This window comes from Hemiscyllium ocellatum, chromosome 1 (assembly GCF_020745735.1).
Source record: "Hemiscyllium ocellatum isolate sHemOce1 chromosome 1, sHemOce1.pat.X.cur, whole genome shotgun sequence".
In the NCBI taxonomy this organism is placed as follows: Eukaryota; Metazoa; Chordata; class Chondrichthyes; order Orectolobiformes; family Hemiscylliidae; genus Hemiscyllium; species Hemiscyllium ocellatum.
In genome coordinates, this window is record NC_083401.1 from 154932454 (window position 1) to 154956942 (window position 24489).

At 43.5% G+C, this 24489-nt stretch overlaps 1 protein-coding gene across 2 annotated transcripts in view; it reads right to left on the reverse strand.

Moving 5' to 3' along the window:
* fstl5 (follistatin-like 5) overlaps positions 1-24489 on the reverse strand; it is a 532169-nt gene that overhangs the window by 297881 nt on the left and 209799 nt on the right. For both annotated transcript variants that reach the window (XM_060832827.1, XM_060832822.1), the window contains exon 4: positions 2120-2316. In XM_060832827.1, coding sequence (XP_060688810.1) covers positions 2120-2316 — 197 coding nt within the window. The remainder of the gene's footprint in view (positions 1-2119; positions 2317-24489) is intronic.

Here is a 24489-nt window from a genome sequence, read left to right on the forward strand (position 1 = left end):
TTACAGAAAACTGAAAGGCCTAGACAGAATGGATATTGTGCAGATGTTTCCATTGGTAGGAGAGACTAGGACCCGGAGGAATTGCCTAAGAGCAAAAGGAAGACATTTTAGAACAGAGATAAGGAGAAACATCTTCAGCCAGACAGTGGTGAATCTATGGAATTCATTGCCACAGAAGGCTGTGGAGGCCAGGTCATTGAGTGTATTTAAGACTAAGATAGATAGGTTCTTGAATATCAAAGGGATCAAGGGTTATGGGGAGAAATGAGGAGAATGGGGTTGAGAAACTGATCAGCCATGATTGAATGGCGGAGCAGACTCGAAGGGCTGTATGGCCTAATTTCTGTTCCTAACTCTTTTGCTCTTGTGGTCTTATGCCTTCACAAAAGATTGCAACCATAACTAGGACCCAATGCATCTCAATCCCAGAAACACTTGAACTGTTGCCATATTGTACTGGACAGCAAAGGAGATTACATTCCATCATTGTCCAAACTTTCCAAAAGTGGCAATCTTGGGAGGAAGGAGGAGAAAGTGAACTAAGATCAAATTCTAGGGCCAGGGACACATGTTGTGTGCGCGTGTCTTGAGATAAGTGTAGGGTCAAGGGTTATATTATGTTTTTCACAGGCTAACATTCCTTATGATTTGGAGATGCCGGTGTTGGACTGGGATGTAAAAAGTGAGGTCTGCAGATGCTGGAGATCAGAGCTGAAAAATGTGTTGCTGGTTAAAGCACAGCAGGTCAGGCAGCATCCAAGGAACAGGAAATTCCTGTTCCTTGGATGCTGCCTGACCTGCTGTGCTTTAACCAGCAACACATTTTTCAGCTTGGACTGGGGTGTACAAAGTTAAAAATCACACAATACCAGGTTATAGTCCAACAGGTTTAATTGGAAGCACGAGCTTTTGGAGCGATGCTCCTTTAACAGCTGATGAAGGAGTGACGCTCTGAAAGCTAGTGCTTCCAATTAAACCTGTTGGACTATAACCTGGTGTTGTGTGATTTTTAATATTCCTCAGTAATTATTTACCTCAGTTTATCAGACCTCTCTGAATCCTCTAGATTAAATGGAGACCTTCAGATAGTTCTGAAAGGGGAACTGAACAGCAGAATCTTCAGCTTTGCAGGAAATTCCTTTGCAAGGTCTCCTTGAACAATCCCACTGGAATAGTAACTGGCGGGTCATTGAAAAATCCAAGGCCATTTTGTGTAACACCAACAAAATCTCAGCATTATCTGTACCAACATGACAGAAGCTATGAAAGTAGATCCTTTCACTTTCAATAATTCCCATTTGCAATCTTATTAATGAACGTTCAGAATGGTTTAGATAGTGCCCAGGGCAGCCAGCTTTGGCTGCTAGCTGAGTTTTGTGGAGTATAATATTGATCTATAGTGACCAAAATAAATGGCAGGTGGCAGTTGCATGTTAATGTGATGAGCCCCTACAAACATTAAATAGTGTATCATCACTTACAGGCACTGAAAGGCAACAGGGTCAAAGGGGAAGCAATAGCCTCTTGCTCTTGCTAATAAGAGTTAACATGGAACAAGACCGATCAATGGTTTGTCAGGATTTAACCCAAAGAACTTCCATAATTTCCAAATTATTGATTAAGAATTGGGAGAGGGGTAAGTTGTTTGAAATGCAAGAAGGACAGAATTTGCAGCAGTGACTGACAAATAAATCTCTGACTGGAATTCTAGTTCACAATCAGTGATCGTTAACAGTAAAAGGAGAATAGCTCAAAACAGACATAGAAAGATCTACTGCACAATTAAAATGCATATGGTGCAAAGACCTAACTGAGCTCCCAAATTTTTTTTTTAAGTGTCATCCTTAAAATCAAATCTTTTGTTACTGGAAATTAGTGTTATTTTCCCAGTGTATATGTCAAACTATAGTGGGACCATTCCAATGGTGGAGATTGTAGCATTTTATTGCTGAGATTCACCATTACTTTGTGATTCAGATTGAATTCTCGAGGAATAGTAAATTTATAACAGATCTAAATTGACAATGACATCTACTGCCTGCCATATGCCTTTAAATTCACACTTGTGAATTCTTACAATATTGATTAAGGATTTTATTCTCTTTGACACTCCACCTACCTGAGCCAATTCATTGCTGTCAACAAACCCATCTTCGTTTGAATCAAAATATTTAAACATGTTATCTACCAACATCTTTTTGAGAGACATTTTGTCTTCATTCTCTTTGTTATTTCGTTGTCGGATGTATTTTTGATTCTGGAGATCTAGAAGCATGTTTTTCAGTTTGCTGTATTCAATCAATTTGCATTTGTCCCCTGGAATAAAAATAAACACTGGAGTTCAGGAAATGTTCACTTCCAAAGAATGCCATAAAGTCAAAATAAAAATGCAGCTAGAGGTTATGCTTTCTTTAATGACATAAAAATGGTCCGTACGTTTCGCATTAACTATTACTGTAACCCCCTAAAATAATGAATTTGACAGAAAAGCAGATAAAACAAAACATGGTGGGAATACTCAGCTGATCAGGTGGCATGTGTGGGCAGAAACAGTTAATGTTTCAGATCAAGATTATTTTTCATCAGGTTAGATGGGCTTCAGATTGCTTTCACAGGTCGGTGCAACATTGAGGGCTGAAGGCTCTATACTGCGCTGTAATGTTCTGTGCTCTTAAAAGTAAATTTAATGCAAGTATGCTAACCAATTGGCTCAGTGGTTAGCCCAGCTGTCTCACAGTGCCAGAGACCTGTAGGGAATGCTGGATGACCAGAGAAATTGAGATTCTGGTCAAGAAAAAGAAAGAAACATATGTCAGGTATAGACAGTAGAGATCGAGTGAATTCCCAGAAGAGCATAAAGGCACTTAAGAGAAAAATCAGGAGGGCAAAAAGGGAACATGAAATAGCTTTGGCAAATAGGGTAAGGTGAATCCAGAAGTGGTTATACAAATGTATTCAGAACCAAAGGGTAACTGGGGACAGAATAGTGCCCCTCAAATATCAGCAAGGCAGCCTACATGTGCAACTGCAGGAGTTGGGGGAGATACTAAATGAATATTTTGCATCAGTGTTTAGTATGGAGGAGGATATGGAAGATAGAGAACTTGGGGAAATAAATAGTGGCATCTTGAAAAATCTTCATATTACAGAGGAGGTGGTGCTGGACGTCCTAAAATGCATAAAGGTGGATAAATACCGGGGACCTGATCAGGTGTGCCCTAGAACTCTGTGGGAAGCGAGGGAAGTAATTGCTGGGCCCATTGCTGAGATATTTGTATTGTCGATAGTCACAGGTGAGGTGCCGGAAGACTGGAGGTTGGCAAACGTGGTGCCACTGTTTAAGAAAAGTGGTAAAGAAACGTCAGGAACTATAGACCAGTGAGCCTGACATTGGTAGTGGGCAAGTTATTGGAGGGAATCCTGAGGGACATGATGTACGTGTATTTGGAAAGGCAAGGACTGATTAGGGATCGTCAACATGGCTTTGTGCGTGGGAAATCATGTCTCATTAACTTGATTTAGTTTTTAAAGAAGTAACAAAGAGGACTGATGAGAGCAAAGCAGTTGACGTGGTCCATGTGGACTTCAGTAAGACGTTCAGCAAGATTCCCCATGGGATACTGGCTAGCAAGGCTAGATCACACGGAATACAGGGAGAACTAACTATTTGGATACAGAACTGGCTCTGAGGTAGAAGACAGAGGATGGCGGTGGAGGGTTGGTTTTCAGACTGGAGGCCTCTGACCAGTGGAGTGCCACAAGGATCGGTGCTGCGTCCACTGCATTTTGTCATTTACATAAATGATTTGAATATGAATATAGGAGGTATAGTTAGTACGTTTGCAGATCACACCAAAATTGGAGGTGTAGTGGACAGTGAAGAAAGTTACCTCAGAATACAACGAGATCTTGATCAGATGGGCCAATGGGCTGAGAACTTTAATTTAAATAAATGTGAGGTGCTCTAGTTTGGAAAGGCAAATTAATGGAGGACTTATGCACTTAATGGTAAGATTTTGGGAGTGTTGCTGAATAAAGGGACTTTGGACTACAGGTTCATAGTTCCTTGAAAGTGGAGTTGCAGATAGGTAGGATAATGGTATGGTTGTCTTTATTGGTCAGTGCATTGAGTACAGGAGTTGGGAGGTCATGTTGTAACTGTACAGGACATTGGTTTGGCCACTTCTGGAGTATTGCATGCAATTCTGGCCTCCCTTCTACAGAAAGGATGTTGTAAAACTTGAAAGAGTTCAGAAAAGATTTACAAGGATGTTGCTAAGGTTGGATAGCTTGAGCTTCAGGGAAAGAGTGAATAGTCTGGGGCTATTGTCGCTGGAGCATCTGGGTTTAAGGGGTGACCTTATAAAGCCTTATAAAATCATGGGGCATGGTTAGGCTAAATAGGCGAGGCCTTTTTCCTGGGGTGGGGGAGTTCAAAACTAGACCACATAGGATTCAGATAAGAGGGAAAAGAGTTAACGGTCAACATATCCATGCAGAGGGTGGGACATGAATGGAATGAGCTGCCAGATGAAGTGGTAGAGGCTGGTACAATTACAACACTTAAAAGGCATCTGGATGGATATATGAATAGGAAGCGTTTGGAGGTATATTTCAAGGGGTAATGCTGGCAAATGGGACTAGATTTATGTAGGAAATCTGGTCAGCATGGACGAGTTGGACTGAAGGGTCTGTTACCCTGCTGTATATCTCTATGACTCCATGAGTCTGTGCTGCCGTTCAGAGAGCTGGTGGTTAAGTAAAGTTGGTTGCCTTTACTGCTCATAAAACAACTAATGCTGTGATTTCTGGTGATGTTGATAAATAGGATGGGGTCTGAGAGACTAGACGTAGGGGCGCAAGTGTAGAGAGAGAAGCTATTTCGAGTGAATCTCTGGCTACACTTAGGCAGGTATGAATGGTACCAGTTGAGAGCACTCCCATGCAGCTAGATGACAATGGAGAAATGTTGACAGAGGAATGTTTGCTCTACTGTGTCAGAAGCAAAAATGAAAATATTAGATGAAGAATGAGGGAGTACAAAGTTGACTCCTTCCATTGTGATGGTGGATGTTTTTGTGACGTGCGTAAGACTGACTTTGTTGTTGTGGCAAAAGCAAAAACCAGATTGGAAGTATTCAAACATGACTGTTCTCAGAAAGACAGAGACAGGTTTGGGAAGCGGCAATACATTCCAGGGCTATAGAAAGGGAAGGAAGATTTCAAAGCGGTTTGTAAAAACAGGCAAGGGTTGGCTTTTTGAGGAGAGGTTGATAACAACAGGTTTAAAGCACAGGGACAGAGCGGTCTACAAAATCCTTGGTATCAGGAGCAGTCTTTGGTCAAACAGCAGTTTAAACAGATGTAAAGGGGGTTTCTGCAACAGCATTAGTTCATTATAACATATGAAGTAATTTGAAACAGGTTTATGAGGCAAATGTCAGGAAATTGTACATCACAGAAATCAAGAGCACAGAAACAGCACTTTGGCCCACCATGTTTGGGCCACTCAGAAATAACCAGCTAACTACTCTAATCCCATTTTCTAGCATTTGGCCAATAGCCTCAAATGCATCTGAAATAATGTCCGAGTTACCACATCTATCATCCTTAAATGCAGTGAGTTCCAAATTTCCACCGCACTCTGGGTTAAAAAAACCTTTCCCTCACATCTTCATGAAACCTTCTGCCCGTAAATCCATACACCCTGGTTGTGGATGTTTCCATCGTGGAGAAAGGTTTCTTCTTATTTACCCTATTGATGCCCCTCATAATCACGTATCCTCTTTATCTCCTCCGCTATAAGAAAAACAGCCCCAGTTTGTCCAACCCCTCTTCATAACTGAAACTCTCTAGCCCAGCCAACATCATAGTTAGTCTCCTCTGCACCCTCTCCTGTGCTAATATATTCCTCCTATAATGTGGGTTCCAGAACTGCACACTGTGGAGGCCTAACCAATATTTCAAACTGTTCCAGCACAAGTTCTCTGCTCTTAAACTCTATTCCTCGACCAATAAATTCAAGTACATCATATATTTTCTTCACCACGTTATCTCCTTGTCTTGATACCTTCAGGAATCAGTGTACATGAACACCAAGCTCCCATTGATCCTTGCTGTTTCCCAGGGTTCTACGTTCAATCTCTTTCCTTGTTAGCCTATCAAACTGTGTCACCTCATATTTATGTGGCTTGAATTCTATTTGCTACTGATTACCCCAGCTGACCAACCCATCCATTTCCTTTTGGGGACTGAGGCTATCCTCCTCACTATTTAGCCCCCACCATTTTTTTTTATCATCTGCAAACTTACTTATCGATTCCCCCTATATTCAAGTCTAAATCATTTGTACATATCTCAACCAGCAAGGGCTCCAATACTGACACCTGTGGGACCCCACTGGACACAGATGTCCAGTCAGGAAAACACCCCCTTACCTATCACCCTTCACTTCCTGCCACTCAGTGAATTCTGGCTCCAATTGGCAAAACCTCCTTGGATCCCATGGGCTATTTATCTTTGCTACCAGTTTCACATGTGGGATGTGAACAGCTCACTGAAGTCCAAATATATCTGAAGCACTGCCCTCACCTATACACTTCGTCATCTTTTTGAGAAATTCAATCAAGTCTGTCAGATATGACCTCACCCGAACAGAACTAGGCTGAGTGTTCTTGATTAAACTCTATCTCTGCAATGCAGATTAATTCTATCCATCAGAATTGCTTTCAATAGTTACTCCAACACTGAGGTCAGACCAAGAGGCCTGTAGTTTCCTTGTTTATCCCTTTCTCCCTTTTGAATAACAAATTTGGTTGACCTCCAGTCTTCTGGCATCCCTCCCATCGCCAGAGACAAATTGAATATATTTGCAATCACTCCTGTAGTCTCTTCCTTTGCCTCATGAATGAATGAATGAATTTAGTTTATTGTCACGTGTACCGAGGCACATCATTGAGTAGCAAAAACACAGGTACAGGCAAATGTGAAGGGTTTGTGAGCCCATTCAGTGTTCTAACAACACTAGGGTAGAAACTGTTATGAAACCAGTTGGGCGTGTGTTCAGGCTTCTGTACCTCCTCCCCGATGGTAGATATTGTAGAAAAACATTGCCAGGGTGGGATGGATCTTTGAGAATGCTGGTGGCCTTTCCTTGACAGTGGGCCTGGTGGATGGATTCTATAGAAGGGAGGTTGGCCTTTGTGATTGTCCGGGCTAAGTTCACCACTCTATGTAATTGCCTCTGATCTTGAATGGTACAGTTGCCATACCAAGTAGTGATACATCCAGACAGAATGCTCTCTATGGCACACCTATAAAAGTTGGTAAGGGTATTCGCCGTCATGCCCAATTTCCTCAGCTGCCTGAGGAAGCAAAGATGTTATTGGGCCTTTGTAACCAGTGCATCCACATGAAGAGTCCAAGAAAGCCTATTGTGGATGGCCACTCCCAGGAACTTGACACTTTCCACTTGTTCCACCTCTGTGCTGTTAATGTGTAGGGGAGCATGAGTAACATGCTGCCGAAAGTCAATAGTGAGTTCCTTGATTTTGCTGGCATTGAGAGCTAGGTTGATCTCAGTGCATCATTTTTCCAGGTCTTTCACCTCCCGTCTGTAGTCTGTTTCGTCGCCATCTGAGACTCAACTGACTATGGTGGTGTCTTCAGTGAACTTGTAAATAGCATTAGTCTGGTGTTTGGCGACACAGTCATGGGTATACAGTGAGTACAGCAGGGAGTTGAGTACGCACCCTTGGGGAGCTCCAGTGTTGAGTGCTAGTGAGGATGAAATACTGTTCCCAATTTTCACTGATTGTGGCCTGTGGGTCAGGAAACTGAGGATCCAGTTGCAGAAAGTTGGACTTAGTCTGAGACCACTATGTTTAGTAATCAATCAGTCTCGAGGGGACAATAATGTTGAAGGCTGAACTGTAGTCAATGAGTAGGATTCTTACGTAGCTGTTCTTGGTGTCAAGAGCCTGGGATACATTATATCTGGCTATCCACTTTTAAGCCTGCCAGATTACTCACAACCTTCTCTCAGTCTGTGCCAATTCCTTTAATTGTATAAGAGATTTTCAATGCGTTCTACACCCATATCGTCCCTTTCACTAGTGGTTTATTCCCCCCGGGCATCTGCTGTTTTGAGTCCTAATGCTATATATTCCTTTATGTCCAGGATTCACAGGATTTGATGGTTCAACCTTTTCCTTTATCAGAATATGTTAGCCCCGTATTTCAGAGAAACATAAAAAATAGGAACAGCCCATTTACTCCTTCAAGTCTGCATCACCATTCAATATGATCATGGCTGATCATGAAATTTCGCTATCCCATTCCCATCCTCTTCCCATACCTCTTGGTCTTTCCCATACTCTTGATCTTTCCCATACCTCTTGACCTTTCCCATACCTCTTGACCTTTCCCATACCTCTTGATCTCTCCCATACCTCTTGACCTCTTTCGCTGTAAGGGCCTTGCCCAGTTCTCCCTTTTTGAATGTGTCTAATGAACTGGCCCCAATAGCTTTGTGTAGGAGACAATTCCACAGGTTCACAACTCTCTGAGTGAAGAAATTCTTCCTCACCGCAGTCCTGAATAGCTTATCCCTTATTCGTAATAATGTGGAGGAGCTGATGTTGGACTGGTGTCGACAAAGCTAAAAATTCCACAAAACCTGGTTTTAACCAACAGGTTTATTTGGAAGCACTAGCTTTTGGAGCATTGCTCCTTCATCAGGTAGTTGTGGAGCAGGATAATAAGACACAGAATTTCTTGCAAAAGATGACAGTGGCATGCAACTGAAATGGTATATTGAACTGATCTAGATCTGCTGGAGAAACCAGAATGGACTGAAGTTGGGGCAGTGTTAGGAGCAGATGATGTTTGGAGAAAGGAAGGTAAGGGGATAGTTACCACATTCTGTCAACAGACCCTATGCAATGTTTACCATGGATTAGCAAACGTCGGGAAGAGTGAAATGATACAACTGATATCCAATTGCTGGTGGTGGAAAGGAAAGCGAAATTTTTGTCATCGATGTACTGCATGTGCACAGAGAGAATCAGGACAAGGAATTAAAATTAAAATGAGTCACCAACCCAGTCCATGGGGACTATGGGAACACATACAAATGGATTTTACAGGATCACTCCCACAGTTCACTAGATGGATTGAAGCCTTTCCCACAAGGGATTGTACAACAACCACAGTAGAAAAATACTTGCCACAGAAATACTACCTGCATGAGGAGTTCCCCTACAATTAGACTCAGACCGAGAAATTCATTTTTCAGGCAGATGCCTGAAGCATGCAAACTCTTGAGAATAAGACAGAACTATCATATCCCCTACCACCCACAAAGCCCAGGTTTGGCAGAGAGAATGACTAAAATTCTGAAAAATGCCATGACTAAGGCAATGGTCAAGGGAGTTAAATTGGATCCCACCCCATCAGCCATTTTAATGGCCCATAGAGTAACGCTCTCAAGGGCTACTGGGCAAACACCCTTTGAGGTCATGACAGGACGGGCAATGACACTCCCCCAGGACCTGATCACTGAGGGAGCATAATTCACCAACAGCAAGGGACAAATCTGGGATTATATGAATTCCCTTGGTAGGTATTTACACATACTTTATGGACAAGCACAAGATCACCAGCTTGTGAAAGACGAGGAGTCGGAGGGTTGCCCAGGACAAACAGGAAGGTGAGCCCCAGGATCCTGGTGAAAAGAATCTCGGGCAAGGGAGCCCCATCACCGTAATGGGATGGACCTCATGAGGTAATATTAACAGGTAATAGGAATCAGCCTGTTTATTAAAAAAAATGGAATAAATAAATGGAGACGTTCTACAAAATTAAAGTGTATAGAAACTAACAGCTGCCAGCAAGCATGTTCTCTTTCTCTCACTTCTCAGATCACAGAAAGACTCCAAACAACATCATCTCAGAACTTCACCAACAATGAACATAACACTGAGGACCTTGAAAAAAAAGTTTGTGATGTGGCTGTGCTGAAGTAACTACAATTAAGAATAATCCTGATAGTATAAGCATGAAAATGCTACTGCTCTCTGGGCTTCTCTCGGCTATGATCCCACTGAGAAGAGGTAGGCAAGTGGTAAAATAGGAACTTAATTTAACACGTTTATATATATATGTCCTATACTTATGTCAAACATATTAATGTCTCCAGTTGCTTGGTTTGTTCACACATCCCAATACATTCAAAGGGCAGAATCCCTCTGAGATCAATTCCTTTCCTCACATCTGAAGAGGCAGAATGGATCACTCTCCAGAATGAATCCCGAATGCTGGGGTTCACATGGCTGACCAACATTGTGTTGGGACTAGGTTGAAAAATGTGGTGCTGGAAATGCGCAGCAGGTCAGGCAGCATCCAAAAAGCAGGAGAATCGACGTTTCGGGCATAAGCCCTTCTTCAGGAATGAAGGCTCTTGCCTCCTGAAGAAGGGCTCATGCCTGAAACATTGATTCTTCTGCTCTTTGGATACTGCCTGACCTGCTGCACTTTTCCAGCAACACATTTTTCAGCTCTGATCTCCAGCATCTGCAGTCCTCACTTTCCCCTTGGGACTAGGTTGTACTGGATGGACATTACTGGTATCCAAGTTAAGTGAGAATCTTTTGAAGGCTGTTACCAACCACAATTTAACACCTTCCACATACCATCATTTGTTACTGTTAACCATTACATCAAGGTTAGAAAGACCAAATTCTTTGATTTGCCTTATTAAATCCAAGCCAGGGGGTTGGGCTGCGGGTGAGAGTAGTTGCATTCAATATTTTAAGTACAAGCTGTGTCTTTCTTAGACTGGAGATGAGTTGAAAGTGGTATCCCACAGGGATCAATGTTTGGACCTTTCCTTTTTCTGATTCAAATGATTTAGAGATGGGTGTTGAGGGCAAAATCTCTAAATTTGCAGATGACATGCAGCTAGGCAGAATAGTGAATTCTAAGGATGATGCTGAGTAACTTCAGAGACACATTGACAAGTTGGCCAGTTGGACAGACACCTCGCAGATGAATTTCGATGCAGACAAATTTCAGGAGAGGCAACATGGAAAAACAATACAGGTTTAATGGTACAATATTGAACTGAGTACTGGAATTGAGGGATTTCGGGGTTCATGTGCATAAGTCTCTGAATGTGGCCAGGCAAATTGAAACAGTTGTTAAGAAGGCTTACATGATCCTTGGATTTATAAATAGACGCACACAGTATAAAAGCAAGGAAGTGATGTTAACATCGACAAATCATTGAACAGAGCACATATGGAGTATTGTGTTCAGTTCTGGACACAGTATTTAAGGAATGATGTTAAAGTCCAGGAGAGATTTCAAAGGGGATTTATTAGAATTACATCAGGAATAAAGAATTTTTGATACATGGAATGATTAGAGAGATTGGGGTAGGCTCCATGGAGCAGAGAAGATTAACAAGTGATTTTATTCAAGTGTTCAAAATTATGAACGGTTTTATCAGGGTAAAGAATGATGTTCTGCTTCCATTAGTTGGTATGTCAGTAACTAGGGATCACAATTTCAAGATTGTCAGCAAGAGAGCTAGGAGTGAGAATAGGAGAAACTTCTTCATTCTTTACTCTTTACTGACTGAGGATCTGGAATGCACTGGGAGTGTGATGGAGACTAATTCCATTTGGGGTTTCAGACGAGAGCTGTATATATATTTGCAAATGATGAATTTTGAAGGCCACTATGATAGGGTTGGAGAATGGGCCAGTTTGGTAGCTGCTTTGGAGGCCAGTAGAGATGTGGAGCAAATGGCCTCCTTCAGTGGTATAAAATTCTCTGACTCTGTAATTCATGTGTTGGAGTAACTATAGATACTCTACCCATATCCCAACTGTCCAATTCATCAGCCTCATTTGACTCTTCTCAACTCGCTTCTTCCTGGACGTTTGATGAACAAGATCTGCATATACAAACATTGTCCAGCTTCTGAATCAATTATATTTCTTCCAGCTTGTATCTAACATTTGTTTAGCAAGAGGACACTTAACAATTTATACTGTGCACACTCCTGGTCCATTCAAGGCAAGACAATACATTGAAACTCTGGAGTATCTTCTCCCATTCATTCTCAATAAACTGGGTGTGTTGTCAGGGGACAATTCCTTCTGGGAATCCAAAAGCAGGGACAAAACTATGCAAATTTTAAGAAGTTTTGCATGTTGTTTATTCGTCGGGAACACCTAAACTCACTTTGAATGACTATCTATTACAAAGAACTCTGCAAAGTAAATGCTAAGTCTCAACCAATCTTGAGTTGGCCATCTCCATGGTTGCAAAAGTATTTGTAGTGGCTTCTTTCTCCATTAACCTTTTCAAACACAGAAAGTTTTTGGGTGGAAGGATTTAGATTAGATTACTTACTTACAGTGTGGAAGCAGGCCCTTCGGCCCAACAAGTCCACACCGACCCTCCGAAAAGCAACCCACCCAGACCCATTCCCCTACATTTACCCCTTCACCTAACACTACGGGCAATTTAACACGGCCAATTCACCTAACCTGCACATCTTTGGACTGTGGGAGGAAACCAGAGCACCCGGAAGAAACCCACACAGACACGGGGAGAATGTGCAAACTCCACACAGACAGTTGCGTGAAGCAGGGAATGAACCTGGGTCTCTGGTGCTGTGAGGCAGCAGTGCTAACCACTGAGCCACTGAGATCTAGGCTAATGGGAGAGTAGAAAAGTACTGGGAGTCTGTTGTTTATGGAATTGTGTATTAGGTACTTTTTTTTGTGAGAATCTAACACTCAAGCGCAATCTAGTTGGTTGTAAAGTAATTTAATGGAAATGTATTTTTCATTAAATAGTTGCTAGAGGGTAGAAATGGCAGTCAGAGAAGCTTCATGTTTCTCCTGGTGAACGTGGCAGGAGGCAGACAGATGGGTGCCTGCTGGATGTGGCAGGCAGACAGTGAAGAAATCCCCTTTGGCAAGCCTCCTCTCCAACAAGTGTACCATTCTGGACACTGTTGAGCGGGGATTGTTTATCAGGGGATGGCCCTGTTGTACAACAATGAACGGTCGAAGTGCCATAGAGCAGTAGTAATAGGAGAATCCATAGTCTGGAATGCAGGCAGTCTGTGGCCACAAGGCAGACTCCAGGATGGCACGTTGTCTCACTGCTGTCAGGACCAAGGATCTCTCTGAACATGAGTGGCATAATCTTAAAAAGGAGGTTGACCAACCAGAGGTCTTGGTACATGTTAGTACGAAAAACATGGGCAGGAAATGTGACACATTGCCACAAAGGTTCTTCAGGGAGTTAGGTAGTAAATTGAAATGCAGGACTGTCAGGTTTGTAATCTTGGGATTAATTCCTGTGGCATGTGTCAATGAGGCTAAGATAGGAAGATACTAAAGTTAAACATGGGGTTAAGGAGCTGGTGTAGGCGGGAAGATTTCAGATATGTGGACCGTGAGCATTACTTCTAGCATAGGTGGGATCTGTACAAGAAAGATGGATTGCACTTAAACTTGTTTTATTTATTCATTTGTGGAATATGGGCGTTGCTGACTGGCCAGCATTTATTGCTCGTCCGTAATTGCCCTCAAGAAGATGGTGGTGAGCTGCCGTCTTAAATAGCTGCAGTCCCTGTGCTATGGGTTGACCCACAATGCCATTAGGGAGGCAATTTCAGCATTTTGACCCAATGACAGTGAAGGAACGGTGATATATTTTCAAGTTATAATGGTGAGGGGCTTGGAGGGGAACATGAAGGTACAGGTATTCCCATATATCTGCTGCCCAAGTCCTTCTAGATGGAACTGATTGTGGTGTAGAAGATGGTGTCAAAGACCTCTGATGAATTTCTGCAGTGCATCTTGTAGGCAGCACACAATGTTGCTACTAAACATTGTGTACCATCCACAATGTGGTGGATGCTTGTGGATGTAGTGCCAATCAAACGGGCTGCTTTGTCCTGCATGGTGTCAAGCTTCTTGAGTGTTTTTGGGGCTGCACACAGGATTCTCAGCCTCTGACCTGCTCTTATAGACATTATGCTGACATGGTGAGATCACTTGAGTTTTTGGTCAACGATAAGCCCTAGGATGTTGATACTGGGGGATTCAATGATGGTAACACCATTGAATGTTCAGGGACGCTGGTTAGATTGTCTCTTATTGGTAATGATCAGAGCCTGCCATTTGTGTGGCATGAAGGTTAGCTGCCACTTTTCAGCCCAAGCCTGGATATTGTCCAGATCTTGTTGCATTTGGACATGGACTGCTTCAGTATTTGAGGAGTTGCAAATGGTGCTGCACATTGTGCAGTCATTGGCAGACATCCCACTTCTGACCTTATGATGCAAAGAAAGTAACTGATGAAGCAGATGAAGGTGGTTGGACCGAGGACATGACCCTGAGAAATGTCCCGGAGTGGAGACGATGGACTTCCAACAACCATGTCCACAGCGGTCTTCCTATGTGTTGGATATGACGTTAACCACCAGAGAGTTTGTCCCCGGCATCCATTGATTCCAGTTTTGCCTGCAGTCCTTGATGCCACATTCGGCCAAATGTAACCTTGAGGACAACGGCTGTCACTCTCTGCTCCCCTCTGGAATTTAGCTCTTTTGTCCATGTTTGAACCAAGGTTGTAATGAGGTCAGGAGCTAGTGGCCCTGGTGGAATCCAAACGGAGTGTCAGTGAGCATGTTATTGCTGAGCAGGTGCTGCTTGATCGCACTGTTGGTGACACCTTCCATCACTTTACTGACGATCAAGAGTAAACTAAAGGGGTGCGAATTAGTTGGGTTTGATTTGTCCTGCTTTTTCTGTACATGATCGGGTCGATGCCAGTGTTGTAACTGTATTGGAACAGCTTGGCTAGGGGAGCAGTAGGTTCTGTTTCACAAGTCTTCAGGACTATTGCCAGAATATTGTCAGGGCTCATAGCCTCTGCAGTATCCAGGGTCTCCAACTGATTCCCGATATCATGTGGAGTGAATCAAATTGTCTGAGGACAGATTGATGTGTTGTCAGGGACCATTGGAGGAGGCCAAGATGGATCATCACTTAGTGCTTCCGGCTGATGATTGCTGTGGATGCTTCAGCCTTGTCCTTTGCCCTGATGTGCTGAGCACCTCCATCATTAAGGATGGGAATATCCAGGGAGTTGCTGGATCATCCACAAGCATTCGTGGCTGGATGTGGTAGGACTGCGGAGCTTAGATCTGATCCGTTAGCTGTGGGATCGCTCACAGCTTATGCTATTTGGCATGAAAATAGTCTTGTGTTGTGGCTTCAATGGGGTTGACACCTCATCTTCAGGTATACCTGATGCTGCTCCTGGCACGAGTGGGGGATATGCCAGGCAATGAGGTTGCAGTTTGTGCTGGAGTACAGTTCTGCTGCTGTTGATGACCCACACTGCCTCATGGATGCCCGTTCTTGAGTTGCGAGATCCGTTTGAAGTCTGTCCCATTTAGCATGGTGATACTGTCACGCAACATAACTGTGGTTATTCTCAACATGAAGACAGGATTTTGTCTCCACCAGGGCTGTGAGGTGTCACTCTTACTGATACTGTCAAGGATAGATCCATCTGCAACTGGCAGATTGGTAAGGATGAGGTCAAGTATATTTTTCCCATTTGTTGGTTCCCTTACACACCTGCTGCAGAACAGTTCTGCCTGCTATGTCTTTTAGGACCCGACCAGCTCGATCAGTAGCACTGCTGCCGAGCTACTCTAGGTGGTGGACATTTAAATCCTCCACCCAGGGTTCTTTTTGTGCCTTCAGCATCCTCAGAGCTTCCTTGAAGTTTTGTTCAACATGGACAAGCATGAAGTCATCAGCTGAGGGAGGACAGTACATGGTAATCATAACTGAAACCATGAGACTTCATGGGACACAGAGACAATGTTGAGGACTCCCAGAGCAAATCCCTCCTGACAGTATACAATAGTTCTGCCACCTATACTATGTCTGTCCTGGTGGGACCAGTCATATCCAGAGGTGTCTGTGAGGTATGATTCCATGAGTATGACTATGTCAGGCTAAGGCTTAGCTAGTCACTGAGACAGCTCTCCCAATTTTGGCACGATGTTAGTAAAGAGAACTTTACAGTGTCAAGAGGGCTGTTTTTGCCATTGTTTTTTCTCGAGCCTAGATTGATGCCAACTGATCTGTCCAGTTTGATTTCTTTAAGATTTCGTATAACTTGTACAACTGATAGTTTAGGGTGAGAGGGGAAAGATATAAATGAGACCAAAGGGGCAACTTTTTCACGCAGAGGGTGGTACGTGTATGGAATGAGCTGCCAGAGGAAGTGGTAGAGGGTGGTACAATTGCAACATTTAAAAGGCATTTGGATGGGTATATGAATAGGAAGGGTTTGGAGGGATATGGGTCATGTGCTGGCAGGTGGGACTTGATTCGGTTGAGATATCTGGTCAGCAGAGACGAGTTGGACCAAAGGGTCTGTTTCCATGCTGTACATCTCTATGAAGGGTGTGCTAGGCCATTTAGAGGACACTCGAGAGTTAACCACATTGCTGTAGGTCTGGAGTTACATGTAGGCTAGACCAGGTATGGATGGCAGATTTCCTTTCCTGAAGTGAACCAGATGGGTTTTCCAACAATCGACAATGGTTTTATGGTTCCCGGTAGATTCTTAATTCCAGATTTTTTAAAAATTGAATTAAAAATCTACCATCTGATGTGGCAGGATTTGAACCCAGGTCCCCAGTACATTACTGAGGTCTCCACATTAATACTCTAGTGAGCCCTGAAGGAGGAGCATCAAAGGAACGGGGATGTTTGCTAATGTCACTCAGGAAGGTATAAACCAGTGTGGAACAACATATCAGCAGTGAAATAACTGAGGAGGACTTAGAAACCAGGGCAAGTAAGGCCAAGAGGCAGAATAGAGGTGTGGTTACTGATCATGACAGTACTGGCAATCTGAAGTGTACTTGTTTTAACATGAACAGTAGGACAGGTATAGCCAATGAATTTGGAGCATGGATTCATACATATAACTATGATGTTGTAGCTACTACTGAGTCTTGGTTGAGACAGGGACAAGACTGGCAGTATAACCTTCTGGGCTTTGGATCTTTCAGGCAAGATAGCGAGGGATAGAGAATCTCACAAATTTGATTGAGAGTTTTGAGGAAGTGACAAAGAGGACTGATGAGGATAAGGTATTATTGTTTACATGGACTTTACTAAAGGATTTGACAAGTTCCCTGATGGTTGGCTGCTCCGGAAAATCAAATCACATGGAATCTATGGTGAGTTGGTCAGTTGGAGTACAAAATTGGCTTGGCCATAGAAAGCAGAGGATAAGGGTGGAGGGTTTTTTTTTGACTAGAGATCTGTGACTGGATGAAAATGTTGGTGATCTGATTAGTAAGTTTGCAAATGACATGAGAATTGGTGGAGCTGTGGATCGAGAAGAAGGATATTAAAGAATGCAGCAGGATATAGATCAGCTGGAAAGTTGAGTGAACAATGGCAGAGACCCGGGTTTAATCCCCACCTCAGGCGACTCTCTGGGTGGAGTTTGCACATTCTCCCTGTGTCTGCGTGAGTTTCCTCTGGGTGCTCCGGTTTCCTCCCACAATCCAAAAATGTGCAGGTTAAGGTGAATTGGCCATGCTAAATTGCCCGTAGTGTTTGGTGAAGAGGTAAATGTAGGGGAATGGGTCTGGGTGGGTTACGGATGGGTGTGGACTTGTTGGGCCGAAGGCTGTAAGTAATCTAAAAAAAAATCTAAAATTGTGAGGTCAATTTTGGGAGGTCAAATGCAAGAGGGAAGCAGTTCTGGTCACCACACCAGAAGGGGGATGGGGAAACTTTGGAGAGGCAGCAGAAGAGGCTAACACAATGTTGCCTGGATTAGAGGGTAGAGGTATAAGGAGAGGTTGAACAAATTTGGATTGTTTTCACTAGAGCATCAGAGGCTGAGAGACGACCTGAAGTACAACATTAAATTATGATTACCACCTTATCTGTGCCTATCAGAGTCTCTTTGTCATGGTAGAAATGTTAAATACTAAGGGTCATAGGTTTAAGGTGAGAGGAGGAAACTGCTGTCAAAGCAAATAATAGAAGTGGATATGACAGCAATGTTTAAGAGACATTTAGACAGAGACACAGGCAGATGGAGAGCACAGGGATATGATCCACATGCAGGCTGGTTAGGTTAGAATAGCATCATATTTTGCACAAACATGTTGAGTCGAAGGGTGGGTTTCTGTGCTGTTCTGTATTCTGTAGATGTGGCGGAATTGCTTTACTGGTTACAGAGAATATCGCAGATGTACCAACAGAGGACACCTTGGAGAGTGCTCACACTACCAGAAGGATATGGCTTTAGAAAGGGTACAGAAGAGCTTTACCAGAATGCTGCCTGGTTTGGAGGTTATTAACGGTGAATTTGATTGAGGGTCATAGGATCATAGGATGTACAGCACTCATATAGACCCTTCGGTGCGACTCGTCCATGCCGAGCAGATATCCTAAATTATTCCAGTCCCATTTGGCAGCACTTGGCCCATATCCCTCCAAACCCTTCCTATTTATATAACCATCCATATACCTTTTAAATGTTATAATTGTATCAGCCTCCATCACTTCCACTGGCAGCTCATTCCATACACGTAACACCTTCTGCATGAAAAAGTTGACCCTTAGGTCCCTTATTAATTTTTCCCCTCTCATCCTAAACCTATGCCCTCTAGTTTTGGACTCCCCCACCCCATGGAAAATACCTTGTTTATTAACCTTTTCCATGACCCTCATGATTTTATAACCTCTATAAGGTCACCCCTCAGCCTCCGACGCTCCAGGGAAAACAGCCCCAGCCTGTTCAGCTTCTCCCTGTAGCTCAAATCCTCCAACTCTGGCAACATCCTTGTAAATCTTTTCTGAACCCTTTCAAGTTTCACAACATCCTTCCAATAGGAGGGAGACCAGAATTGCACACAATATTCCAAAAGTGGCCTAACCAATGTCCTGGACAGCCACAACATGACCTCCCAACTCCTATACTCTATGCTCTGTCTGTTAAAGAAAAGCATACCAAATGCCTTCATCACTATCCTATCTAACTGCGACTCCACTTTCAAGAAACATGCACTGATTTAGTTTGAGTTTGAATTATTGCTATCACATGTACCAAGATACAGTGAAAAGTTTTGGTTTGCATGTCAGGTTGTACCATGCAAAGCGCATCAGGTTAGCAGAATTGAGGGCAGAATACAGTGTTACAATGCAGAGAAGATGCAGACAGAAGAGATCAAGATTAACATTTGTAAGAGGAGAGATTGAACAAACTTGGTTTGTTTTCACTTGAATGTCAGAAGCTGACTGGTGACTTGATTGAAGTTTACAAACTTATGATAGGCATGGATAGAATGAATATGCAAAGTCTTTTTTTTCCCCAGGCTCAAAACAAGGGGAGTTGGTTTAAGGTGAAAAGGTAATGTTTAAAGGAGATGTGAGAGGCACGTTTTTCACACAGAGTGTGGTGTGTGCCTGGAATGCGCTGCCAGAGGAGGTGGTAGAAGCAGACACAATAGCAACATTTAGAAGATATCTTGACATATGCAGGAAGAGACAGGCAATGTGGACTGGCAGAGGCAAAAGGTTTTGTTTTTGAAAAGCAGCATGTGTTGGTGCAGGCCTGAGGGATGACCTTATAGAGGTTTATAAAATCATGAGGGGCATGCTGTACTTGTTTATTTTCTTCAGAAGGAGTCATATCAGGTTTGAAACATTGCTTCTGTTCCTTCTCCACAAAATGCTGAGTTTGTCCAGCATTTCTCTTTGTTTCACATTACCAGCACTTGCAGAATTTTGCCTCTATCCTTTCAATCAAGCTTGGTTTTTGATCCTTCACTACGATATTGTGCTATTTCGTCTATTTCTCTTGTTGGTGGCTGGAATGTCAAAGCTTCACATTTTGAGGATAGTCTCTCCTTTACAATTTCTTAATTCATAGATTCACAGATTCATGCAGAAAAGGCCTATTGGCCCATTGACTCTGCACCAACATAACGACCATCCCAAATTCCTGCACTTGTCCCATATCCTTGAATATTTGAAGTGCTTGTCCAAATATTGTTTAGAGGTTGTCAGCTTTCCGGCCAACACTACCTTCCCAGGTAGTGCATTCCAGATTCCCACCACCCACAGGACGAAAATGTTTTTTTTCCCAAATCCCCACTGAATCTCCTACCCTTATCCAAAAATTCTCTGTAATTGACCCCTCAATCAAGGGGAACTGCTGCTCTCTTATAACCCTGCCCACACCCCATATAATCTGAAATGCCTCAATCCATACCCCACATAATCTTATATGCTTCAATCAGATTCTCCCACTTCCCCCCCCCCCCTCCCCTGACCTGTGTACACACGACATAGGTGCTGGGGGAAAATAAGCACTACCGCTGTTTGACGGTCGTGTGGGGGTTTAAGAAGAATTTTTTTAAAAAATAACCAGATTAGAATCTCCACAGTTGAGAACTGACTCTGAGCTGACTGGCCCCGCAGCCAATGTACAGAGGGGAGAAGTTCTCTTGATCTGAGACATTGCTTTCCTTTTTTGTTTTGTTTCTCAAGAGATAAAATAAAACAAAAAAAAGCCAGATGATTAGAATCTCTGCAGTTGATGGCCGACTCTGAGCTGGCTAATGTGACTTGGTTGAAACTGTGTTGCTGGAAAAGCGCAGCAGGTCAGGCAGCATCCAAGGAACAGGAAATCACCCATACCCCTACATTTACCCCTTACCTAACACTACGGGCAATTTAGCATGGCCAATTCACCTGACCTGCACATCTTTGGACTGTGGGAGGAAACTGGAGCGCCCGGAGGAAACCCACGCAGACACTGGGAGAACGTGCAAACTCCACACAGTCAGTCGCCTGAGTCGGGAATTGAACCCAGGTCTCAGGCGCTGTGAGGCAGTAGTGCTAACCACTGTGCCACCGTGCCACCCACAACAGGAGCTGGCCTCTGAGCAGTTATATCAGCAGTGACAGGACAAAACAGGAAGTGTCTGAAGAATATTCACGTGCAACAGCTATCACGGAGTTGGAGTAAGCATTTCTGGCATCACGCCTCTCTTTGGGAAATTTGACTCATTTGACCCAGTATGATGAAAGAATATGACTTTTTTCAGACAAATGACATCGGCGCAGATGAAAAGCAATGAGTAATCCTTCTAAGTGTGTGGACTCACAGTATTTTTTATTATAAGAGGCTTTACCTTTCCAGAGGCAACAGACACTGAAACCTTCTAAGAGTTGACAGAGTTGGCTAAGGAATATTATGAACCCAAGTCTCCTTTAATCCTGAGATGCTTATCGGTTCTTGTCGGCCTTTAAGGAATCCAAGGAATCCATATCTGGATTTTTGGCAATGTTACAAAGACTGCTGGAAGCAAGTGAGTTTGGGTTAACCTTGAATGAATGCTGAGAGACCATTTGGTATGTGGGATTAATGACATAACCACACAGAAACACAATGGGACTTCAAACAGATGGCGTTGTCATGAGAAGTTGTGGGAAGTCAAGCATGGGTCATCTCAATGGAAATGGGCACTCTCACCATTTCAACTGAGCTTGGGGTATGCCATGCGAGTGTAGGCAATCGCAGAGCCTCACACAGAGCATATTCTGAGCAGAGGGACCCTAGGCCGACCCACAGCAGAACCCCATAACAAAGCTGAGCCTCAACCAAGTGGCTAAACGGCTCTTCAGGATCTGGGCCGGCAAGGTGGTATGCAGACTCAAGACAGCAAAGGAATCCTGCAAGGCCGGACTTCTGTTGAAAAACTAGGAGGCTGGTACCCAGGAGATTACACACTCTGGAAAGTTCGCCTACATACGCATTGGAACAATTAAATTGTTTAGTGACACCCAAATCTGAGGCAATTAAAATTAACGTTAAATGGTCACCCAGTTCCCTTGGAGTCTGATATCGGTGCAGCTGTACCTGTGGTTGCAGAAGCTGTCTTTAACAAGATTTCTCAGGGCCTCCAACCTTTAGAGCTTGTCCAAGACCTCAGCCAGACTGAGAACATACACCGGGGAACCATTGAAAATTAAAGGTACAACGTCAGTTCTGGTTTCCAATGAGAACCAGTTGGTGTAGTTACCACTGATGGTAGTAAAAGGCTTGGGCTCAAGCCCATTGGGGCAGAACTGGTCAGAAGAAGTCACGTTGATTGGCTCAACATTTTTTGATTGGAAAAGAGATGTCTTAATGATGTCCTAGTGAAAACATCATTATAGAATGAAATACCCAGGGGCTTTTCAAGAAGAGCGTGGGATTATCAAAGTCACTTCACATGTTGAACAGGACGCAACTTCAAGCTTTTGCAAGGCCCACCTGGTGCCATTTGCCTTGCAGGTAAAAGTAGAGGTGGAGATACTGAAGCGGGAAAGTGAAGGAACCATCAAACCAGTGCAGTTTGCAGAATGGGCAACACCGGTCATCTGGAATGTGAAGCTGGCAGCTTGGTTATTGTGGGGATTTCGAGTAAACAGTTGAATTGAATTGAATTTATTATCACGTGTATCAAGGCACAGTGAAAAACTTTGTCTTGCGAACAATACAGGCAGATCGCAAAGTAGCCTAGATAAGTAAATAATAGGTAAACAGCAGCAAAAACAAAAACACAGGTACAGACAAATGTGAAGAGTTTGTGAGTCCATTCAGTATTCTAACAACAGTAGGTTAGAAATGGTTCGAAACCGGCTGGTGCGTGTGTTCAGGCTTCTGTACCTTCTCCCCGATGGTAGAGGAAGTAGAAAAACATTGCCAGGGTGGGATGGATCTTTGAGAATGCTTGACAGCGGGCCTGGTAGATGGATTCTATAGATGGAAGGTTGGCCTTTGTGATTGTCCGAGCCAAGTACCACTCTCTGTAACCGTCTCCGATCTTGAATGGTACAGTTGCCATACCAGGTAGTGATACATCCAGATAGTATGCTCTCAATGGTGCATCTATAAGTAAACCATTTCTTGAAGCTGGATAAATACCCAATCCTTCGCATTCAGGACTTGTACTAATGTTGGCTGGGCTGCTGTTCTTTATGAAGCTACGCATGGGCCACGCCTACCTGCAGTTGTGACTGGATGAGGAATCCCAGAAGTCTGCTATAATTAATACCATTTGTTTTTTATCAATATACAAGGCTGCCATTTTGGGGTATCTTTGGCCTGCACGCTTTTCCAGTGGGCTACCCCAGATTGCCATTTATCCAACTGACATTCTATTAACAAGGAAGCACTTGGGAGAACTTGGAACTAGTGCTTAAACATTTCTCCCAGGCAGGCGGATGCCTTAGTTGGAAAAGATGTGCATTCCAAGCGCCTCCCCCTCCCCCCCCCACCCCCCGCCAAGTGACCTACTTGGGTTACAGAGGCGACAAAATCAGGGTACGCCTTTTAGAAAAGAAAGGGAGAGCAACTAAAGGAGCCCTGGCTCCTCTGTCTGTACTGGAGTTAGGCCTTTCCTTGGGTTGGTGAATTATTACGGAAAATTCACACGTAACCTGGCGTCCATCTTTACAACCTTACACTCACTATTGAAAGAGAATCAGATGAAAGTGAGGACTGCAGATGCTGGAGATCAGAGTCGAGAGTGTGGTGCTGGAAAAGCACAGCCAGTCAGAAAGCATCCGAGGAGCAGGAAGACATCAAGTTTTGGGTATAAGCCTTCATCAGGAATGAGGCTTGTGGGCTGGAGGCCAGTGAGATAAATGGGGTTGGGGGAGGGGTGCTAGGGGAAGGTAGCTGGGATGCAATAGGTAGGTGAGGGTGGGGGCTGAAAGTAATAGGTTGGAGAGGAGGGTAGAGCAGATAAATGGGCTGAAGAGCTTCAGGGCAGAGGAGATGACCTGGGAGCTGCAATAAGAAAGAGACACGGAGATCCTTGTAGAGGGAAGAGAACTTCTTCAAGATAGGTATCCTTGGAAGAGGCTTCGCAGTAAGGTTTATTACAAACTCACCGACTCTAACAGCTACCTGCACTACACCTGCTCCCATCCTGCCTCGTGTAAAACACCATCCCTTGTTCCCAATTCCTCTGCCTCTGCCGCATCTCCTCCCAGGAAGACCAATTCCACCATAGAACATCCGAGATGGCCTCCTTTTTCAAAGATCTCAATTTCAGTAATAACCTGAATGTACACAGGCAGTAACAACCTGAATGTACACGGGCAGTAACAACCTGAATATACACAGGTCATAATAACCTGAATATACACGGGCAGTAATAACCTGAATCTACACAGGCAGTAATAATCTGAATGTACACGGGTAGTAATATTCTGAATGTACACGGGCAGTAACAAACTGAATGTACACAGGCAGTAATAATCTGAATGTACACGGGCAGCAATAATCTGAATGTACACGGGTAGTAATAACCTGACTGTACATGGGCAGTAACAACCTGAATGTACACGG